This window comes from Vulpes vulpes, chromosome 3, assembly GCF_048418805.1.
Source record: "Vulpes vulpes isolate BD-2025 chromosome 3, VulVul3, whole genome shotgun sequence".
NCBI lineage: Eukaryota > Metazoa > Chordata > Mammalia > Carnivora > Canidae > Vulpes > Vulpes vulpes.
The window spans coordinates 114,470,524-114,492,499 of NC_132782.1; the positions used below are offsets into that span (position 1 = coordinate 114,470,524).

The 21,976-nt window shown below is 62.8% G+C and overlaps 1 protein-coding gene across 6 annotated transcripts; it reads right to left on the bottom strand.

Annotated features, from left to right (window-relative positions):
• Window positions 1–12,140, bottom strand: UBE2I (ubiquitin conjugating enzyme E2 I). Of its 6 annotated transcripts, none has more exons than XM_072754191.1 (8): window positions 11,990–12,121; window positions 9,934–10,181; window positions 7,584–7,660; window positions 7,306–7,389; window positions 6,143–6,215; window positions 2,772–2,881; window positions 2,576–2,655; window positions 1–601 (listed from the first exon to the last, which is right to left on the bottom strand). In XM_072754191.1, the coding sequence occupies exons 3-8, from the start codon at window positions 7,647–7,649 to the stop codon at window positions 538–540; spliced, it is 477 nt and encodes a 158-aa protein (XP_072610292.1). In that variant the 5' UTR covers window positions 7,650–7,660; window positions 9,934–10,181; window positions 11,990–12,121; the 3' UTR covers window positions 1–537. The 6 variants fall into 6 exon arrangements, with proteins under 6 accessions (XP_072610292.1, XP_072610291.1, XP_072610294.1 ...); XM_072754190.1 differs by lacking the exon at window positions 11,990–12,121 and adding an exon at window positions 10,383–11,117; XM_072754193.1 differs by lacking the exon at window positions 9,934–10,181 and having other exon boundaries at window positions 11,990–12,140.
• Window positions 12,141–21,976: the final 9,836 nt, after the last annotated feature.

The following is a 21,976-nucleotide window of genomic DNA, read 5'->3' on the forward strand; positions in this document are numbered from 1 at the left end:
TTTATATAAACAGTTTATTTACTCTAAACAGCAACACAGACAAAACGCCATATAAACACAAAGGAAGTGATGCGGAAACGAGACGCCGGCTGCCTTTGGATCTGAGGCTCATAAGCAACACAACCCGGGGTCTGCGGGAGCGAGGCGGGAGGGGCCGGCGGGGGCTGCGCAGCTCTGCACGTGGGTGGGAAGCATGCCTGCATCCGCGAGCAAAGGAAACTAGCTCCTCGGGGCTCATCGAAGTATAAAAGTTTATAATTTTACAGCAGTTGAAATACTGACATCAATATTAAAATAAAAGCAAGTTTTACATAACAATCAAAAATACAAAAGACTGAAGGAAGAGACCCTGTATGAAAAACCGGGCAGCTCAGCAAGTCGCGGACTGCGTGCCAGTGGCGGAAATGGAACATGGCGCCCGCCCACCCTCCCAGGTGACTAGTAATTGGACAGAGCAACGTTAGATTTGCAAAAATGTTGTAAACAAGTTCTTGCCAAACCAATCCCTTCCTTCTTACGCTGCCGCACGGTTGCCACTTATGAAGGTGCGAACTTCTTGGCTTGTGCTCGAACCCTCTTCTCGTACTCCACTCTGTTTTGGCTGAGGAAGGAGGTCGAGAGAGACAGGTCAGCGGGTGCGGCCCTCGAGGGGGTCTGGGGGTGCCCATGGCATGTCGGGGTGCACAGCGGGCTTGGAGGGTGGCCTCGGGTCAGGAAGGCCGGGGGGGGGGGGGCAGCGGCTACGTGGGAAGCCATGGACATCGTTCCGGAAAGAAAACCCAGATGGCTGGGCATTGGTTGGCCACAGGCGCACGGGGCCCAGGGCTCAGGAGCGGGCTGTGCCTGGGGGGGCACCCACCTGGGGGCATGGGGTGTCCCTCCCCAGGGAGCTAGGGGTCCCACCGAGCCGTGCTCCCTACACGCATGCCTTGTAGGGCGCTGCTCCGGGGCCCCTGTGCCCAGCCCTGGGCGTGCACAGGCGCCAGTGCTGGCGCCATGAGAGCCAGCCATCTGCTCGGGCCACGGACAGTGGAGGCGTCCAGGCCACGGGACACACAGCTGGCTCCCTGCTCAGCCAGTGGCCGGGGCCTGGCCCCGAGGTCCCAGGGCAGAAGCGCTCCAGCGTGTTCTCAGAGGGGTGCTGGTGGGAGAAACCGTGGGAACGAGGAGCCCGGGTGCGTGAAGACACCCAGTGGACCCGCTGCGACTTGACAGTGAGCCCTGGGTGCCCGTGGCCACCCCCAGCCACCGCAAACATCACCCCTGCGACAAGGCACACGCCAAGGCAAGCCAGCTCTGTGAAGGTCACACAGCCGGTCGAGGAAAGGCGGCGAGTCCTGAGTGGCCCCGGACACCCAGAGGCAGAGGTCAGCGCCCAGCTTGGGGGACGGCAGGCCATGATCCTGGGAGTTGCCAGTGCTCAGGGGCCATGTCCCCTTTGCACAAGGGGACACGTGGCCTCCAGCGGGGCCCACTGGGGACACGGGCCTCGGGCCTGCTTGGCAGGGTCCTGCTGCCCGGAGCCAACACCAGGCTGGGCCTAGGGCCCTGAAGCCCCTTCTTGGGGGAAATGCATCTCCTGCAGCCCCGCCCTCCCTCAGATGGCCCCTGGACGGGCGGCCGGTGGCCGGCCACTGTCCATGGCAGCTACAGAACAGTCTCCGCCCGACTTTGACCCTCGGCACCACGGATTCCAGACCCGTCCCCTGGAAGGAACAGCCCCATCCAGCCTCCCCAACCCCCGGATGGTGGCCCCACCGTGCAGCAGTGGGTCCCCCACCCAGCCCAGCCCAGGAGGCTGGCTGGCACGGCCAGGGGACCCAGGACCCCCCACTGCAAGGCCTCGGTGTGGGGCCAGGCTGTCCCTGCGGCTGACCTGGCCAGGCCCACCATGCTGGGTTCAACCCTGTCGCTCCCTGGGAGCCGCACCAGACCCTTGTCCCTCAGCGCAGGTGGTGGGCACCACAGTGCCACGCAGGGAAGGGCTGTGACAGGCGTGATGGCCTGGCACCTGGTGGGACATCCCAGCCACTGGGTGACCAGAACAAGCCAGGAGGCCCCGTGAGAAGTCTGGGGCCCCTTGGGGAGCCATGCTACTGGACACGCCTCCTTTGGCGCCCACACCTGGGGGCTTTCCCTCGGAGCTGAACTGGGTTCCGCCAAGGCTGATGGCTTCCCTGGCCATAGCTCATCAGGGACAAAGTGGCCAACAGGAGCCCACATCACCTGACTTCCACCTCCTGAACACCCCCTACCCAACAGTGCTGTGGCCACACCAGCCCTGGTCACCCGTTCCTGCTCACCACAGGCCCTTTGCACATGCAGCTTCTGCTGCCTCTCCAGAGCCTGCTTGTTTGCGTCCTGCCCTCAGATGCTTCCTTTGCCACCTCACTCAGTGTCCCGGTCACAGCCCGTGTCTCAGAGCCACCCTCACAGGCTGCCAGGGGCGACAGGGACTGCTGCCCAACTCACAGCCTGCCTGCCGCTATCCTTCTCATGGGCAACACAGACGGGACTCCCAGGAAGTGTGTGCAAATCAGGGCGGCCACAGCGAGGGGGCCAGACCACTACTAACCAGTAAATCGTGTAGGCCTCTGCTTGAGCTGGGTCCTGGATATTTGGTTCATTTAGAAGTTCCTGTATTCCTAACAAGATCTGTGTGAGACAAAACACGGAGCTCAGGGGTTTGAAAGGCAAACTGTCCCAGGACGTTGGACTCGGCTTTGCAGTGAGACCATAGTCCTCTGGCCCCGCGCACCCCGGCGCCCTACCTGCTTAATCGTGATGGCTGGCCTCCAGTCCTTGTCCTCCTCGAGGATGGACAGGCACACTGTGCCCGAAGGGTACACGTTCGGGTGAAACAGCGGTGGCTCAAATTTACCTGGACCACAGGGAGGAAGCAAATGCGTTTCTGGTGGCAGCTGCTGTCCGGCAGGATGACGGCCGCTCCCCTGCCCTGGGGGGCCCCCACCCCTGGCCGCCCCCACTGCTCCACACCCCTCCCCAAGCCAGGATGATTCAGGAGGTGGAGAAGAGCCGTGGCCGGTGAGGACAGTCCTGGGGTACAAATGAGGGCAGGAACCCTGAGGCCCCCAAACAAGTGGCTGTTTTCAGAGCAGATCATCCTGCTTCAGAGAGGCCTGTAGGACCCCAAGCACCCCACTTCACATTTTTTCTTTTAAAGCATGAAAGTAAAAAAAATAAAATAAAAAAGAACACACGTAAGAAATTATGAAACATAAAAGAGCAAGAAAATTGCCTTGAGCCCCCCTGGGACTGTTACCTGCAGCTGACGTTTCAGGGCACACCCCCCTTTACTGTAAATGCCAATTACCCCCAGAAAGGTCCAACGGCTCAAGAGAAGCCGGACGAATCCCCAGTGACAGACGCATCTGGAAACACCCCCCCAGTACACGCTGCACCTCTCGAGGGCTCTGGTTGTGTGCGCAGAGCCAGCTCTCACGGTCACGCATGCTGCGGCAGGTGGCGGCCACCCACCCCCAGCTCGCCGGGGGCCCCCAGCCCACCGACCGCCACGCCGGAGGGACACGAGTGACTACAGACAGCACTGTGACAGGTCCCTGGGAGTTGCTGGTGTGCGCACGTCAGACCAGAGGAGGAGCTGCCCGGTGCCGGTGGTCCCGGAGCAGAGCCACCCGGCGACTCCAGGGGAAGCATCCCTGTTCACTGCGACGCACGGTCTACTCGAAATTCCTGTGCGAGTCTCTTGTCCGTCTTTGTCCCAGGCCGTCTCTGGGCTCACAGGAGCACCACGCACGTTTTGGACATAGGCCATCAGCTGCACTTCTCGAAGGGACCTTCTCCCACTCTGTGCACCCTTTCTGCGTCTCTAATCATACTTCTGGGTGAGGACAAGTCCTTAATTAAATGAGTGGTCGGCCTTGCTTCTCATCTAGGAAGGCGCAGCGGCCTCCCCCAAAGCCTTGACCCCAACTTTGGGTCCCGCTGGCTTGCTCTGCTCGGAGTCCCCTCCTGTCACAGGGCCCGCTGCCAACTTCCACAAGGAACCCGGCCCTGACCGCTCTATCTGGGAGACTGGCCGTGTTGCGCACGTCGGCCCTCTGGCTGCTGGGACCATCTCCCATGGCCCAGCCCCTGGCGTGTTCACGGGCGCTCGGCTGCCTCCAGCCCTGCTTGCTGCATACGGGGCCGCCCCAAGTTCAGCCTTCGTGGACATGGCAGACGGCTTTCCAGAAGAAATATTCAAGAGGCACAGTGTCTAGAGGCCCCCCGGCTGGCTGTGGCTTGCAGCGTGTGGGGCCCAAGGCGGGCAGCTTCTGCTCTGCGAGTGGGCCTGAGGGGTGGAGGGCCTCTTGGGCAGGGCCTGCTGATGCGATGGCCGCTGCCTTTTCCTGATTCGCAGATGCCCTTTATGTGTTGAGGAAAGTGCCGATGAACCTACAGACCCTTCTCCCCTCCTCACTCCCACTGGGGTCTTCTGGTGGAGGCAAGGCCCACTGACTGGCTTCCGACCCGCAGGGGCGCCCTATCTCCTTCACGGGTCTACCAAAGCGATGGAGAGGCCGCCTGCCCGGGTCTTCCTCTAAGAGCCGCACAGCTCCGCCTGTTGGGCATCAAGGTCCATCTGGAAGGCTGTCTGGGGAGCAAAGGAATTCCCGTCTTCCGCTAGGATACCCCATGGACGCAGGCCTCTCACTGGCCCACCCTCCTGCCTCTTGTTACTTTGGTCAAGAACTGAGCCCCTGTACACATGGCATGTGTGGACTCTGCTCCGCAGGCCCATGTCTCAATCACCATGTCCCTGCGTCCAGGCTGCCCGGCTCCCATCCTGCTAATGGGGCTGAGTGCCCTCTACTGACGAGCCTCCGCCCTGGCCTCCCAAGCACCCCGGGCACCCCAAGGGCCTCTGGGCACTTTGCACTCCTACACGTTAGGGTGTGCAAGGCAAGTTCCACAGAAACGTGCCTGCATTCTCACTGGGTCCCCAGACGCTCCGTAGACTGGCTTGGAGAGGATGGACATCTTCACAGTCTCGGTTCCGGCCTGTCACGGGGGCCAGGTGGTGGGTCACTGGCGCCATCCTTGGCTCCTCTCAGCCGGGCTCCGGAGTTTGCAGTCTGGAGGCCTTGAGCCTCTGGTTGCATTTATTCCACAGTATTTAATGCTACTGTAAACAGTCTGGCTTCAACAGTTTCATTTGTTGCTACTTTATGAAAACAGGTTCTCACATATTCATCCTTTGGCCCACAACCTTCACAGACGGGTGTCATAAAGCACGTCTGCACACTGTCTCCCTTTCCTGCTTTTCTGTGGGGATTTTCTTCTTCCTTATTGCATTTGCTTGGAATTCCAGCATCATGTGGCACAGAAGTGAGAAAAGCAACTCTAACTTGTCTCATTTCTTAATTAAAGCAATTATTTAAAGTAACACCTGCCAAGTGGCAAAAACTACTCAAACAGCAAAGAACCACCCGAAATGAAAGCGCCCATCACCGTGGTTACCCAGCTAATCATTAATTTTTAAAATTCTTCTGGTAGATGCCCTTATAATGGAAAATGTACGCTACCTTCTGAATTAGTAACCCCAGTGTAAACATTTACACACGGCCTTGCCCGGCCACGGACCGTGCCGGACGCTTCTACACACACACACACGCACGTTAGCTCACTGAATTAACCAACTGTGGTCAGGGTTTGTGGATCTGCAGCTACAAGACCGGAGGGACTCAGTGCCTGCCTGGCCCCAAGTTTTGCTAACTGCACTCTGGTGCTCTAAGTGCAGCCTTCTCTGGCCGCTTTGGTGTGCTATCTGTCCGGGGGCGCCTGCGGCCACAAGCCAAATAGGAAACTGTCACCCACAGGTGGAGCACCAGCGGGGGAGGGAAAGGAGGCTGTGAGAGGCAAGGCTCTGCACTGCGGTCCTTCTGCGTGCCCATCCCTGCCCGGGCTGGGGGTGGTGGCACCTCCTCCCCAGGAAGCGCCCGGGAGCCGTCCAGGGCATCACAGCCAGGGCCTGCGACTAGGCCCATTACGTGCAGCTCCCAGCACTGGGCGCTAGGAACGGGTTCAGATACATAGCCAGCTTCGAGGATGAGTGCCCCTGGAAATGCCCCCAGGGAACACGGGACTTCCGATCTCCGCTGGACTTCACTCTACTTACATTTTGGGGGTGAGGATGGATAATCGTCTTTGAAAAGCATCCGTAGTTTAAACAAGCCTCCTTCCCAGGGAGTCTGTTGGGAAGCAAAGCTGTAGTTAGGTGTGCTGCTGGCCTCTATGGTGGGCCGAGCCCAGGAGCAGCTGGCTTCTGTGGCAGGTCCCCCAGCACTGCCCCCACAGGGAGGTGGGCTCCTACACTGGCCCAAAGATCAGCTGTCCCCAAGACAGGACTGTCGGTGCCTCCGTGGGCCCCAAGGGGCCCTGGGAAGAGCCCTCCCAAGAGAGGAGCAGGGCTGGAGCTGGACTTCTGGGAAGACAGGCAAGGCCTGGCAGGCTGTCCCTGGTGACCCCAGGATGAGGGATTGGGATCTTTACTTGAGGAGCTGCTGCGAGGCCCCCCACTCCAGCTCCATGACCCTCCCCAGCCTCCTCTGGAAGGGAGATGGCCACACTGTGCCTGCCCTGGCCTCAGACGAGAGGCCAGGAATGGTCTTAGCAAAAGCAGAGGTGCAGGCTGGGTGCTCAAAGGTCGGAGAACCCAAAGCACATCATCTTACAGACAAAGCCATGTCCTAATCCCATTGGCTTAGCAGAGAAAGGAGACTGACTGTTGGGAACCACCAAGGCTGAGCTCCTGGGACGGTCATCGTGAACCATGGGAGGAAGAAACAGAGGCGATGAGGTGTTGGGCCTAATGGGGACCCCTTAGGGGCCTCCTCTCTCTTTCAGGGTCTCCCGGGAAAAGCCAGATGTGGGGTTGCTGGAGATCCTCACTTCCAAATGCTTCAAACACGCCCATCCTAACCGGCCTGGCACACGTAGGCCACACATGGCTTTCCCAGGGGGCCCACGTGGGACTTCCACACCTGAGGGCCAACAGCCGCCCTGGGCTCAAAGACCACCAGGACCCAGCATCACGAGGCTGATCCTGAAGGAAAATGAGAAAGCCCTCAAGGCTCCTCTTGCCCTAGAGATGCAGCAGGTCTGCCCCCCAGGCTTGGTGGGGGTGCCCAGCCACCCCCTTCCTCAGGCCAGCTCCTGCTTTCTGAATTACAGCTGCCCTGGGGGGCTGTGTGTGTCACACGTCACCTCGGTCTCCTCCCCACTCCTCCAGGAGGGCATGGGGCCCACACACGGGGCGAGCCAAGGAGCAGCACCTCTTACCCCTTTCTTCCCTGGAATGGCACACTCCCAGTTCATGAGGTTCATCGTGCCGTCAGGATTCTTTGTCGGGACAGCCACAAAGCCCTGAGAGAAAACAACCACACAAGCACATCAGCGCCGCGGCATCTCGTCTCACCCGCTCGCAGAACCATCCCGTGACCCCCCCACGGGCCCTCCGCACAGAGGATGTGACAGGCCCGGGCTGGACGGGGACGTCCCGGTTTCCATCAGGAGAAATGGATCCACTCTGCTGTGTGCAGAAATAAAGCTTTCCTTACAAACGGGTGGTCCTTTCTCCAGGCTTTCCTCTCCTGGGCGAGTCTGCTGAGGGCGATCCCCGACATGTTCAAAGTCCCTGGAAGAGACCAGGCAGGGCATGCGGTTAGCAAGGGTTGGCCTCAGGCTCCTCCGGCCCCTCCGCTCTCACAGCTCGCTGCACACGCACCGTGCTCTCAGCGAGCCACCCCGCCTGGGGGCCCCACGGGGCTGACCCGGCCTCCCCCCGCCCCCAGGGCCCCCACTGTGGTCTCCATTTCCCAGTGACCCTGAGGTGCAGGGAGGTGAAGGCACAGGCCTGGGGTGCTGCACAGAAAGGCCTGGCCAAGCACTCCCGGCAGATGCCTGCACACCTGTCCCCTTTGCCAGTGCCGAGGTGGGGGGGGGGCGTTAGGCCCGCGGTTCAGAATCTAGATTCCGGTATGGTCAGGAGAACCACCCTTATTCTTTTTTTTTTTTTTTTTTTTTAAGATTTTATCTATTTATTCATGACACAGAGAGAGAGAGAGAGACAGAGACACAGGCAGCGGGAGAAGCAGGCTCCATGCAGGGAGCCCGACGCGGGACTCGACCCTGGGGTCTCCAGGATCACGCCCTGGGCTGAAGGTGGCGCCAAACCCCTGGGCCACTGGGGCTGCCCAAACCACACTTATTCTTGAAAGCAATTGAGTACAAAGGTGCCCCAGGGCGGACAGTTCAGACCGCATCATGCGCAAGTCCCTGGACGGCACCCAGCCTGCAGCACCCAAGAGACCCACCTCTCACCAGGGCCCCGGGTGCCACCCACTGCCGCCTCCACTTACCCATCCCACAGCCACCCCCTGCCCCCAGATCCACGGCTGCCCCACAAGCAACAAATGGATCAAGGCCTGTCTCCCATTTACTCAGGGAGTCAGCAGGAGGTGAGTGGCCAGCCTGCAGCCTGCCCAGCGTCCACCTGTCCTGGGAGCGTGCTGGCTGTAGGAGACGGCTGCTCCGAGCCCCCAAGGCCTGGTGCCTCTGGCTGTTCCCATCAGTGGCCTGGCGCCCGCTGCGCACACCTGTGCGCTGCCTGCAGGTGGAACAGACTCTCTGGGCTGCCGCTCACCCAGCAGAGAACAGGCCGGGGCACCCCCAGCTGCCCTTGGCTCCCTCCTGCCCTCGGAGAATCTCGCCCTAAGTCTGTTTGCTGCTCTTCAAAGTCCATGGAAACATTGAGGACTCCTAGAATCCAACATTTACCATAAACAAGGCTTTAATAAGACAAAGAGGGTGTCTCCTGGAAGGGGATGACAGCAGCCTGCCCCAACCCTTCAGGCAGGCTTCCATGGCACCTGGCGACAAGTCTCTGCTCTGCTCTTATGGGGTTAAAGGTCCAACAACCCACACTCCTGAGTACAACGCGGGGTTCTCCACAACTACCAGGGTTTTCAGGTGGGTTCAGGAGAACCACCTCCCAGCCATGTTCCTGGGCTCAGATTCACCTACACCCCTGCTTCCCCACCAGGCTCGACAGACCTGGGAACGACCAGAAGGTAGGGCGCTGGCTAAGTGTGGAGCCTCAACTCAAACCCAGCTCACGCACCCTCAACTGCCCCTCAGCAGTCCAATCCATATCATGCTCTCTGCCCCAACACCCACCCCCCACCCCAGCCACCCCCATCCCGGTCCCTGAGCAGCACAGTCCCATGCCCAGAGCCCACACCGTCATGCGGCAGGGGTGAGACCAACAGCTCAGTGGACACAGGCCCTGGACCTTGCTATCTCTGGCTCTCCAGGTGTGGCCCTGGGTGCCTGTCAAAAATGCACGTTCCAGACCCCTGTGGCCATACGTCAGAACTCTGGGTGAGACCTAGTGCCTGGGGTTTGGGAGGCTCTCGGTCAATTCTCTTCCCAAGAAGTAAGCCAAGTAGGAAGAAGGGTCTGGGAATCACCACTGCAGAACACGACTGTAGTCCCTGGAGTCATGCAAGAGACCAGGTTTCAGGAAGCTGGCTGAGTTATGACAAACTGCCAGACCAACTAGATGGGGTCCCGTTTTAAAAACCATGTACTTAGCTTATAAGAAAAACAAAGTCAAAAATCACAGCCCTCCATTCAGAAAACATGACATGATGATGACACCCCCCGCCCCCAGGGCTGCCGCCTGCAGCTTTGGCACCGTGACCCCAGAGCACACCTTGTACGAGGTTCTGATCTTAAATGACCTCAAGACTACGTTCGATATAGACAACAGCATGCTGACCCAGAACAGAACTGCAATTCACCACGTGATCCCAGAATCCTAGTCTGCCCCCTTCATCCCCATCCCTGTACGGACCTGGCTGCCAAGAACACCTGCCAGGGGGAGTTTGGGACCGGCAAGGTGCATACCTGCCCAGATCTCCTTCACAGGACAGCACACTCGTCTGGAATATTTGTTTGGGCCGGAGGCGGGGGCCCAGCAGTGCAACAAGGGCGAGCGCTGATCCTGAGGAGGATTAGGGCTTGCAGGAGCGCAGGCCAGTCGACCTCCCAAGTGTTCTCTGGTTAGAAGCAGGCAGGGACCCTGATGCCGGAAGATGCTTCACTTCTACAAGTTTCTCAAAACCTTCATTTCCACTGGTCCTTCTCCGTGGAATCTGAGCCAACCCCAAGCCCTGGGTCAGTGGAAATGCCCTTCCCTGCAGGAGGTTCGAGGGCACAGCACACTCCTGCCTCCGAGCTCCCCGGCGCACACACCCCAGCACACACAGCATGATCACCGGAGCACCCCCTTCACCCCCCCCCCCCCCCCGGGAAGCAGACAGCGCAAGTTGGCAGAAACCTTCTGCTGAATTTACCAACACGGAGCCTCAGCGACCAGACAAGCAGCCTGCTAAGCAGTTCTGTAGCTGAGGTGCAAGGTCCCGGGTGAGCCTAAGCTCCGCCAGGCATCCAAACAGGTTTCTGAAGCCCCAGGCTGGAGCTCCCCAACACGGGGCGCTCTGTGGGGGCTGGGGGCAGGCCGTCCTGAGCGCTATCTGCAAGCAGACCCGTGCCACAACCCTGCCACCTCTTCCGCCCTGAAGACTGGACAGGACCACCCATGGAGGCACAGGGCCTGTGTGAGGGTGTCCCAAGTTGGGGGAGGTCAGGAGGGGTGGTCGCAGGAGAGCTCCTGCCGCGGGGGTGCTGCTGGGCCAGACCGGGGTGGGTTTCAGCCGGCGGGGCAAAGAGCCACAGGTGCACAGCTGCCCTGTCCCCAGCACACACCTGGGCTCAGACATGCTCCCACTCCCACCAGCCTCCAGTTTGCTACATTTCAAACACAGCAGGGAACCTCTCGTTCAGAATCCCGCTTAAAACCACATCTCCCAGGGACAAGCTCACAGAGAGGCACTCAGGGGGGCGGTTAGGTGCGAGCCAGACGCTGCGGAGCAGCAGTCGGGAGATGGTACGACCCATCCCTGGGCCGGGAAGACAGCCCCAGGACGGGAGCGGGCCCTCCAGGCACAGCCACCTCCCGCCAAGGCTCCCGCAGCCGCCCGGACTCTCGGTGAACTCCCCTCGCGCTGTGCTCCGCGACCTGAGGGCACAGACCTCAGGGCCGCTTCCTGGCTGCCCGGGTTTGGGCTAGGCGCTCATCTCCCCGCCGGACGATTTCTGTCTCATCTGTGAAATGGGCGCAGCACTGCGACCCCTCGGGCCTGTGCGGGCGCAGACACGCTGCGGGTGGGAGCCCCGCCCGGGCCGTCCTGGGCAGCGCTCCCCGAGGGGGGCACCTGCTGCACCCGGCAGAGGCACCTACCTGGCCGCCCGCCTCCCGACAGCTCCCGGGACCCCGGGGACCGACTCGGAGGCCGGGTCCCTGACCTCGGGGCTCCCCAGGCTCCGACCGCCCGGCGCCCCGCACCCCGTAAGCAAAGCAGGAGCAAGCCGGGGTCCGCGGGGCCGGGGCTGCCGACCCCTCCGCGGGCCCCGGGGTCCGCAGGCGCCCCGGCCCCGGCAGGTGCAGGCCCGGCCCCCTGCGCTCGGTCCCAGGAGACCCCGCGGGGCTCGGGGCGGGGGGCGGCTGGCGCGTCGGGGCCCCGCGCACGAGCTCCGCGGCCGGCGGGCAGTGACCCCGGAAACGGATCCCGCGGGCGGCGGCGGGCGGCGGGCGGCGGGCGGGCTCGCGTCCCTGTCAACCGCGGCCGCAGCTCCGGGGCCGCGCCGGGCACGCGCCGGGGGGCCGTTCTCCGCGCTCCCGGCCGGGCGCGCGCGGGGCTCGAGGGGCCGGCGGGCCGCGACCCCGGGGCGGGGGGGCGCACGCCGCGGTCCGAGGCGGCCCGGCTCCGGGCGGGGGGGCGCGGGGCGGGCCGGGGCTGGGGGGAGGCGCCCGGCCGGGCCCGACGGCGGCGGAGGCCCCGCGCCCCGAGGCCGGCCCCCGCCCGCGCCCCCCGCCGCCCGCCCGCGCCCCCGCGCTCACCTCGGGCGGCCGCGGCCCGGCGAGCGAGGCGGACGAGGCGGCGGCGGCGGCGGCGGCGCTCCCTTTGTCTCGGGACTTCCCTCCCGAGCCCGCTCCGCGCGCAGCCCGAGCGCTCCGAGGACCCCGGCGGGCGGGGCGGGGCGGGGCCTACGGGGGCTGCCCGCCGCGCGCCTGCCCCTCGCGCCGCCGCCGCCTTCCCGCGCCCCGTGCCGCCCCGCCCGCCGCGCGCCGCCCGCCGCCCGCGCCCTGCCGCCGCGCGCCCCTGCCCCGGGTGAGGTTCCGGAGCCTGGGTCGGCGGAGGCTTTCCCGTCGGGCGGCGCCGCGGACACCTGCGCCCTTAAAGGAACCGCGTCCCCGACCGGAGGGAGCGTCTGCAAACTCCCCCTCGCGACGCGCGCGTCCACCCGAGGACACGCCGGCGGGCAGCGGGGGCCGGCGGAGGCCGAGACCGCCGAGGGCCCCCCGGATGCCGCGCGGGCAGCTCCCCGCGCACGGGCCCCGGAGGTCTCCTTGGGGCTGGGATCAGGGGCCGGGGGAGAAAAGCCCACTGAGGCCTAAGGATCCCCGAAGCGTCGCAGCGCGGTGTCGGTCCCCGGAGCACGGCGGCCTGTGAAACCCCTTGCGATTGGCCAGCTGCGGGCCCGGGGCGGGGCGCCCGGCGAAGCCGCCCAATGAGTCGACCCGGCACAGGAGGCCGAGCGCCCGCCCGACCGACGGGACCACAAGTGCTGACGCTCCCTAACCCGGGGGCGGGCCGGGGTGGGGGCGGGGCGCCGGGGCCGCGGGCGCGTAAGGGAGGGCAGGGGAGGGGAGGGGAGCGGACGGCGGGCGGAGCGAACCGCGGCCCCTCCCGGTCCGCCGGGCGTCTCCCCGTCGGGCCCGCCTCGCCGCCCGAACCCCAGGTGTGGGGGGGGGGGGCGCCTTCCGAGGTCAGCCCGCTGCCCCCGTGGGCGCCTGGGGGTCAAGCATTGGTGGGTGTCCCGGCCCCCCCATCCCCGCGCAGGGGCCGCTGGAGGGCATCGCGGCCCCGGGCTGCAGGTCGCGGGTGGGGCACTGGAATGCCGGAGCGGCTGGCCTGTACGCTCCCCTCCCCTCCCTCCCTCCCTCCCTCCCTCCCTCCCTCCTTCTCCCTTTCTCCCCCCTCCCCTCTCTCCTCCTCTCCCCTCCCTCCCTTCCTCTCTCCCCCGGGGCCCCCTAATTGGCACCGTGCTCAGGCTTCCCCAGGGGCAGGGACCACAGGCCCCGTGTCCAGCGGCTGCTCAGGGCATGCAAGCCGCGCCGCTCCCAGCCCTCCTGTTACTTGGGGAGTAAAATGAGGGCGTCCCCCGGATGCGGGGCCTAGGCCACCACCCCACCCACCCCCACCCCGGCCAGCAGTGGCCTCTGGGGCTTGGCTAGAGTGACCGCCGCCCCGGTGACCAAGGCCAGAGGGCCTGGCCCCCGTGAGCCAAGTATAAGCGGTCACGCCCCGCCAGGCCTGAACTCCGCAGGGGCTGTCCGCTCCTGGATTCCCAGGGCCACCCCCATGGGCCGCTGCTGCCCTGCCCCTCTCCCAGGCAGCTGCAGTTCTGCACCTGAGGGTGCCAGGACCATCTGGGGCTTATCTGAGACACCTGTTCCCTGGGGCCTCTGATTCACCAGAGCCCAGGGGTCCTGCGGGCGGGAGTGTGTGTTTTAACGAGAACCCCAGGAGAGCCTGCTGCACGGCCCACTTTCTAGTGGCTTACTGCCAAGGAGCATGGGCTTCGGGCCCATCCTTGTGCAGATGCCAGGAGGTTTGCACCGGGCTGTGTGGGGAAGACACCTGACAAAGAGCGGTGGCCGCTGCTGGAGGCAAGAGAGGAGACCCAGGGGCCTTCGTGGGCTCTGCACAGATGGGGCAGAGAGGGAGCAGGGGTGTCGTTCCGGGAGGCCGACCACCGAGGGTGGCCTGGGCCTGACCCTGTGGGCCCTGGGGAGCCATGGAAGGTTGCAGAGAAGGAAACTAAGAGCAGGTCCTGTCTATGCGTTGGGAGGGGATACCCGGAGATGGGAAGTGCGGCCCCTTGGCTCTGACGGCCAAGGTCCAGCCACAGCAGGAAGAACTGCCCTCCTAGGGGAAAGCTGTCCTCATGCTGGGGAGAGAGTCAGGATCGGAGGAGGAGGGCAGCCCCGATGGCCCAGCGGTTTGGCACCACCTTCGGCCCGGGGTGTGATCCTGGGGACCCGGGATCGAAACCCACGTCAGGCTCCCTGCAGGGAGCCTGCTTCTCCCTCTGCCTGTGTCTCTGCCCCTCTCTCTCTGTGTTTGTCATGAATAAATAAATCTTTAAAAAAAAAATTGGAGGAGGAGCATCGGGCATTTAGGTGGAGGAGGGCAGGGGGTGCGCAGGAGGCGACCTCCAGGCTTGCGTCCTGGGCCGCTCCTGCGCTTACGGGCTGGCACACAGGCTGTCGGGATCATCACGTTTGTCCAGCCCTGATGGGAGGCGCGCTGACCGTGTAGACTGGGCCGCGGGCAGGGAACAACGGGCGGCCTCTAGAGCCCGCGAGGGCCACCGCCCCCACGACGGCCAGCAAGAAAGTGGGGACCTCAGGCCTTCCACAGCGGGGGACTGAGCTTGCAGGAAGGCCCGAGCCTCAGCTGAGGGCCGGAGAAGGCAGCCCTGGCCTGTGACACTCAGCCCCGCTCCTGACGCAAGAAAGGGAGACAGACGACCGCAAAGTGCCCTGTTTAAAGCCGCAGGGCGTGCGGGGAGCAGTCGTGCAGCTGGGAATACATCTGGGTTAGACGGTGCCGTCCGCGAGGTCTCTGATGGGGTGATGTCCAAACGGGCCTGAAGGAGGACGGGGACTGGGCTGTGGGGAGGCAGGGGGACCGGTAAAGGCCCGTGTAGCCGTGGCAGAGCCAGAGCGGGAGGGCGCCGTGGGGTGAGGTTGGAGGCAGTTGGACTGGACCTCACGTGACGTTTCCAGGGTGCTGGGGACCTTGCTGTGCTCATAGTGCAGCAGTCCCCATGGGAGAGACAGGTGGGTTGGGTTCAGTTCCCTGGGTACAAAGGAGAAGCTGAATCTTGGAGAAGGTGAGGCCTCTGCGCAGTCAGTGGGTCTAAGACCCTGAGGAGGAAGGATGCTGGCTGCCCGGCAGGCCCTACGCCCCCACCCCATGAGGGGGGGGTACGCCCTGGAGCTGCCTGGAGCCTCCCCCACCCGGGTGTCCGCCCAAAGCCACACTGTGGGAAGGGGGTCTGCAGGCAGGGCCGCCAAGCCAGGGCTGGCTTGAAAAGCACATCCGCAGGCAAAAGAAGGGAGCTGGACCCCTTACCTCACACCACGCACAAAACTCAGAAGTCCTAACTACACAGGAGAGCCAAAGCTGTGGGCGCCTGGGGGCTCGGGTTGAGTGTCTCCCTTCGGCTCAGGATGTGACCCTAGGGTCCCAGCATCGAGTCCCATGTCAGGCTCCCTGCCTGGAGCCTGCTTCCCTCTCGGCCGGTGTCTCTGCCCCTCTTTCTCTGTTTTTCTCATGAATAAAGAAATAAAATCTTAAAAAAAAAAAAAAAGAGCTAAAGCTGTAAAATACTCAGAATAAAATGTAGGGGAAAGTCCTCACGACACTGGATTTGGCAATCATGTCTTGGATTAGGACCCCAAAACCACAGGCAAGTGAAGAAGAAAAAGATAGACCAGGCTTCATCATGGTTGAGAACTTTTGGGTACAAGAGGGACAAATACTCCTGGAAGGGATCCCTGGGTGGCGCAATGGTTTGGCGCCTGCCTTTGGCCCAGGGCGCGATCCTGGAGACCCGGGATCGAGTCCCACGTCGGGCTCCTGGTGCATGGAGCCTGCTTCTCCCTCTGCCTATATCTCTGCCTCTCTCTCCTCTCTCTCTATCATAAATAAAAAAATAATAATAATAAAATAAATAAATAAATAAATAAATAAATACTCCTGGAAGGAGGACGCCTGGGGCTGCAGAGGCTGCACCTGCCTTCCCGGGCTCAGCTCCCGTCTATCCTGAGGATGACGGATTCAAGGGGGCACCCTGGGGCCCCCTCCCCACACCAGGCTGGGTCCTCCACAACCTCCTCCCCTGGGCTGTGTGTCATGCTGTCCCTGCGCTTCCCGGTTCCTTCAAGGACACCCTGTGTCTCTGTTGGGGGAGTCTCCTTGCTAGGCAGAGCCTTTCCCAGGTACTAGAGGCCTGGCCGGGACACTGGTCCTCCTGCCCCCTTCAAGGGGCTCCCTTTGCAAGCTCTTCAGAGGACTAGGGCTCCCCAGCCCCTGCCCTGGCTGCAGGTGCCACCTTCTCGCCGTCCCAAGCTGGGATCCCGGGGCCACGTGAAGGTGCAGTGCACCCTCCGCATCCGGTCTGTGGTCCCCAAGCTCATCCCTGTCCACCGGATGGTTTTGTACATTAGAAAGAGTGGGGCCCTGGGGTGGCTGTGTCAGGGAAGCATCTGCCTCCAGCTCAGGTCATGATCCCGGGCTCCTGGATCGAGCCCCGCTTTGGGCTCCTTGCTCAGGAGGGAGTCTGCGTCCCCCTCTCCTCTGCTGTTCCCCCCGCCTGTGCCCTCTCTCTCTCTCTCTTAAATAAATAAATACAATCTTTTAAAATAAGTAGAAGGAGGAGCACAGTCTAGGGACTGTCCTGCTCGCCTGTGCTGACTGGGTTTTATGGCTTCTTCCTGCCTTGAGTGAGAAAGGAAGGTGGTCTTCAGACGCCCAGCACTGCCAACCACCACATCACCCGCGTCACCCGAGGGAGACGCCGAGACCAGGCTTGGCAGCAGGCAAACCTCCTGCCATGTGTCCCTCTGAGCCACTGGCTGGTGCGGACTGTGAGCGGGCGGGTCTCTGTTTCTGCTGTGACGGGGCCAGTGACGAGCTGAGTGACCAGGGTGGAAAACACCTGGTTGTCTGAGCGCCTGAGGAGTAGATGGCAGGTGGGGCTGCTGGAGCCGGGAGTCCCTTGCTTCCGCGTGGAGGGAACCCGCACCACACAGTTCCGCCCCCCCAGGAAGCCCGTGGGAGGGGCTGTGGAGCAGGGTGCATGGGGTGGCCCCTTCCTGCCTGGTCACGCAGGTGTGCATCCCTTCCCTGTTGTTGGGCGTGGGGCCAGGGTGAGGTTCCCTGTCTCTGTGTCACTCTAAGATGGGGACACGTGTTTGCTGCCGCTGGAGACCCAAGGGGCCCCATCAGCTGGACACGCCGTGGAGGTACTTGGCTCCTGGGTCTGCGGGTGCGCGCACCGTGGAGCCGCTTCCAGAGCCCTCGCCCAGCCTGAGCCCCCATGTCTAGGCGAGGGGGGTGTTCTGAGGATCCCAGAGCCACTGCCAGCCCGTCCTTGCCCACCGGGGCAGATCGGGGCTGCTCCTCCTTGTCGTAAACTGCAGCTAGCCTGCCTCGACCAGGAGCCCGCTGCTCCCCGCGCACCTGCAGCACTGCCTGCCTCCAGACCCCAGCAGCAGCCAGGGGACTCCCTCCCGCCTCCCCCGCCTCCCTAAGCGCCTGGAAGCCCCCCCCCACCTGGCCCAGGTGCCCCCAGGTCCCCAGCCTCATGGCAGCAGTGAGCAAGGCAGGTCTGAGCCTGCCCCACGTTGAACCACGGGCGCCCCCTGACCTGGCTGGCCCTGCGTTTGCTCCCCATCTAGGTTAAGACGTGGTGTTGAGAGGGGGCTTTCCATTACAGCTGGTAGGACAGCCCCCGGAGCCTTGCACCCCCATAAATGCAGCTCAGGCCTGGCCCCGCGCCTCACTTGCAGCGGGATAGAGTTACCTGCCCAGATTCTGTGTCCACAGGTTCTTTCTTGTTGGGGTGGGAGTGGGGGAGGGGGTGCCGGGGCTTGGAGAGAGGTGCCGATAAGCACAGGAGCCCAAAGGGGGGCCCTTGTCTTCATTTTCATCAGGAGGATTTTACTGGGAAGTGGAATGCTGCCATCTGGAGGACTTGATGCAAGCTCCTCAACCGTGTCCCCTGTGCCCCACTCAGACATTCCCTCAGCACAGCCATGTGCTCCAGGGCCGCCCTCCCACTCCCACTCCCGGTTCCCTCTGTCTCCACATTCCTGGTGGTGCCCAGGACTGGGGAAGTGTGTCCCTGCGCGGAGCCAGGTCGTGGTCGCTGAGGGCCCATCCCCGAGCAAGGGGACAGAGTCAGAGGGGCAAGACGTGCTGCCCAGAGCCCCGAGGCAGGGAGGACGGCTCAGCCGAGGCTCGGACTCCCTGCCACAGGGCCACCCCCCCCCCAACCCCGGTCCTCACTGTTCCCAGGGCCCCTGGCCACCAGGCCTCTCCCTAGCCGGCCGAGCGCCAGCTTCCACCTGGCAGGCCACGTGGCTGACCCTGCCGAGGTGTGCCTTGGAGGGGGGACCGCCTCCAACCTCACGTGCCCTCTGGCCCCTTCCACACAGCAGCCGCTCCTGATCCTGAATGTGTGCTCGTGCTGGGGGCACACCCAGGAACGGGGTATGGGGGGCTGCAGTGGGGACCGTCTCTGTGCTTCCAGGGCTGACAGTCTGGAGAGGCGATGGCTCAGCAAAGGCGGCCGGCCACACAATGAGATTCGCACACCCGGGGGGTAGAGGAAAAAAGGCCCTAGTGCTTTTTCATGGGTCCAGGCAGGCTTCCTGGAGGAGGCAACAGCCAGGCGGCCGCTGGGGGGGGGGGTCCAGAGGGAGATGGCAAGGGACGCAGTTAGGGAGGTGGGGCCGGGAGTGATTAGGAAGGGTCAGGGTAGGAGGGCAGGGGAGGGGGACCAGCAAGGAATTGTTTATCCCGTGGGAGAGGGGCGATGGGAAGCGTGTTGGTGACACGGGTGGGCGTGGGTACGAGGTGGATCACAGGGTGTGCACATGGTTTGGCGAGGGCGGGGCCAGCCCCGAGACCAGCTAGCTGGCTCCTGGCAACACCTGGGGGAAGGAATTTGGGGGCCTGGTCACGGCAGAGGAGAGAGGCTGACAGGTGGGGGTACGTCCAGGGCTCGTCTTGGGAATGGGAAGAACAGGGCGAGTCGAGGGGGCCCCCCGCCTTGGGGTTGGGCAGCAGGTGGCTGGCAGTGCCCCTGGGGAGGCTGGGTCTGCAGTCTGGGGATTGGGGGCAGGGAAGCCCAGTCTGGGGCCCACAGGACGCCCCCAGAGGTGCAGACCTGGGCATCGTCGTGTGCAGGGATGGCGGACGCGAGCCCTGGGGACGAGGCCTGCACCGCGACGCCAGCACTGCGGCCTGTGGCCCGGGGGCCTGTGGACGAGCCCACAGCGACGGGCGCCCAGGCAGCTGGCGAAGGGAGCCGCGCAGGGGTGCGTAGGGGAGAGCCGGAGCCCAACAGCGGGGAGAAGGCTGCTGGAGGGGCGGTGGGGGGGGTGGCCACACTGCCGCGGGGCGGGTTCAGCGTTGAGTCCCTTCCTGTGACATCCCGAGGTCCACTCCTGGGTGTAGACTCCAAAGGATCACAACCGGGCACTTACACACGAAGGCTCGCAGGTGTTCACGTGACTGTTCACAGCGGCCACGGTGGGGACGACGCCCACGCAGGTCCGTCCACGCGGGTCTGGCTATTGGTGCACAGCCGCGAGGCCACACAAGGGCACGAGGCTCCGCCGCCCGCCGTGGATGAACCGTGACGGCGTGCTGGCCAAGAGAAGCCAGCCGAGGCCACGCCACGTTGGATTCCACGCATGTGAGATGTCCGGGGACAAGCGCAGGTGGGTGGTTGTGGGTGGGGGCAGGGGGTGCTGAACTGCAGGGGGTCTGTGCTTCGTGGGCACAGCTTCCCTTTGGGGGGAAGCGCATGTTCTGGAACGAGGCAGCGGTGGTGGGTGCACAGCACCGAACCTATCCCTTGACACTGGTTACAATGTCAGGCTTTATGCTACTGTGTATTTTTACCAGCATAGTGATAACACCACAAAAGCTCTGAAGTCTTGCCAGGACCATTGGTCCTTACCAGTGGGGGTTACTGGTGGCTTGGGTAAACCGGCCACTGGACTTTGGGGTGCCGGTGGGAGGGGAAGACTGGAAACCCGTCCTGTAGACCAGAGCCACTGGCTGGGCAGCAGGGCAACGGGGTCACAGAGGGAGTTCTGTGTGGTGTTTACATGGGAGCAGTTGCAGGTGCCTTGAAGTAGTGCTGATGACTAGATCACTAAATGCAGTGCATTAAGGAAACCCACATTTTGGGGGTCGCCTGGATGGCTCAGTCGTTAGAGCACATGACCCGACCTGGGGGTTGAGTTTGAGTCCCACATTGGGTGTGCAGATTACTAAAAAATAAAATCTTTTTTTTTTTTTTTTTAAGATTTTATTTATTTATTCGTGAGAGGCAGAGACACAGGCAGAGGGAGAAGCAGGCTCCATGCAAGAAGCTTGATGCAGGACTCGATCTCAGATCCCGGGGTCATGCCCTGAGCTGAAGGCAGACGCTCAACTGCTGAGCCACCCAGGCGTCCCTTAAAAATAAAATCTAAAAAAAAAGGAAAAGCTAAGTAACTTTAATTAATAAAGTCCTCACCAACACCAATTAGAAAAACACCAAAGCCTGAAAAGCTGGTTGGCCGAGGCTGACCAGAGGCCAATGACTCATAGAGGATGGATCAAGATCAGGGACAAACAGACGGGGAAACTGAGGCCCGCCCATGGTAAGATGAGACCATGGGCGTAGAGAAGCAGGGCAGTGCCCAGGGGGTGTGGGGCAGGGGTCCTGCAGGGCAAGTGAGTGACAGGAGAGTCTGGGGAGTGGATCCTAACCCTGTGGCCCCTGAGGCACTTGCTGCCCAGGTTCCGAGGTTGGTCAGGGGGCGCAGGTGGCCCAGTTGGGGATGCACAGCATCTGCATGGGATCGAACTGTGTCCCCCAAATCCACGTGTTCAAGCCCCAACACCCCAGTGCCCCTCTATTTGGAGGTAGGGCTGTCAGGAGGTAACTAAGGTTAAGTGAGGTCCAGGCTGGGCCCCCGATCCTGCTAAGAAGAGGAAGAGAGAGGTCCCCGTGTCCCTCCTCCATGTGCACAGTCTGCAGGCCAGGAAGAGACGCACCGGAACCCGACGACCCTGGCACTCCCATCTCCCCGGATCTCGCCCCAGGACTCCAAGGAGTGCTCCTTGCTTAAGCCCCAGGCTATGACATTTGCTGTGACAGAGGGCGGACCCTGAGGTGGAAACGGTGCCTTCTGGCAGCCGATGGTGGGAAGCGAGCGAGCGGGCGGAGCCGAGGCCTGGGTGCCTGCCCCCAAGGAGAGGGGCAGGCAGGTGGCAGAGGGGCCGCCCATCTTCTTCCTTCCCGGCGGCTCACCAGTCGGTCTTTTGGGGGCTCAGTTAGCGGCAAGAGCCTTAGGGCAGGCCTGCAGAGTGAGCCAGTGGTGTGGGGCTCTCAGACAGGAGGGGTCCACCTGAGAGGGCTCAGAGCTGCGGGAGCCCCCGATGGGTTGCCACAACCTCCAGGAAGGAACCAGGCTCCCAGAGCCACATAGGAGGAACACGGAGCGGAACTAGGAACATTCTGCAATAGCCAGATGCCTGAGGCTGAGAGCCAGGCCACGGGAGGGCCCTGAATGGCTTAGGACAGGCTTCCTGGCTGGAGTTAGGGGGTGCGGTGGGGGCGAGCCAGGAAGCCCAGCCTGTGCCCCAGCCCCAGGGATCCAGGCTGTGAATGATCCAAGGTGTGTGTGTGGGGGTCTGGGTGGGCCACAAGCCTCAGAGCAGAGTTCTACTGCCAAGTGTACCCCCGACTGGCCGCGAGACCCCAGTAGGATCAAGTCATGTAGCCTGGGCGCTGGGTCAGCTGTGCTGGTTCCTGCTCTGGGTGCCCCTGGAAACCAGCAGGGTATCACTGCCTTGTCGCCTGATAGCTGGGTCAGAGTAGCAGCCCCTAGAGCAGTATAGACGGCTTCCAAAACCCAGAGGTGCCTCCTTTTTGGTGGCAGGAGGTACAACACATAAGGTGTCCTTTATCCTGGAAGGTATGCCTCCATACGCTCCAAAGCGCCAAATCCTGAACACTCCATCAGTGA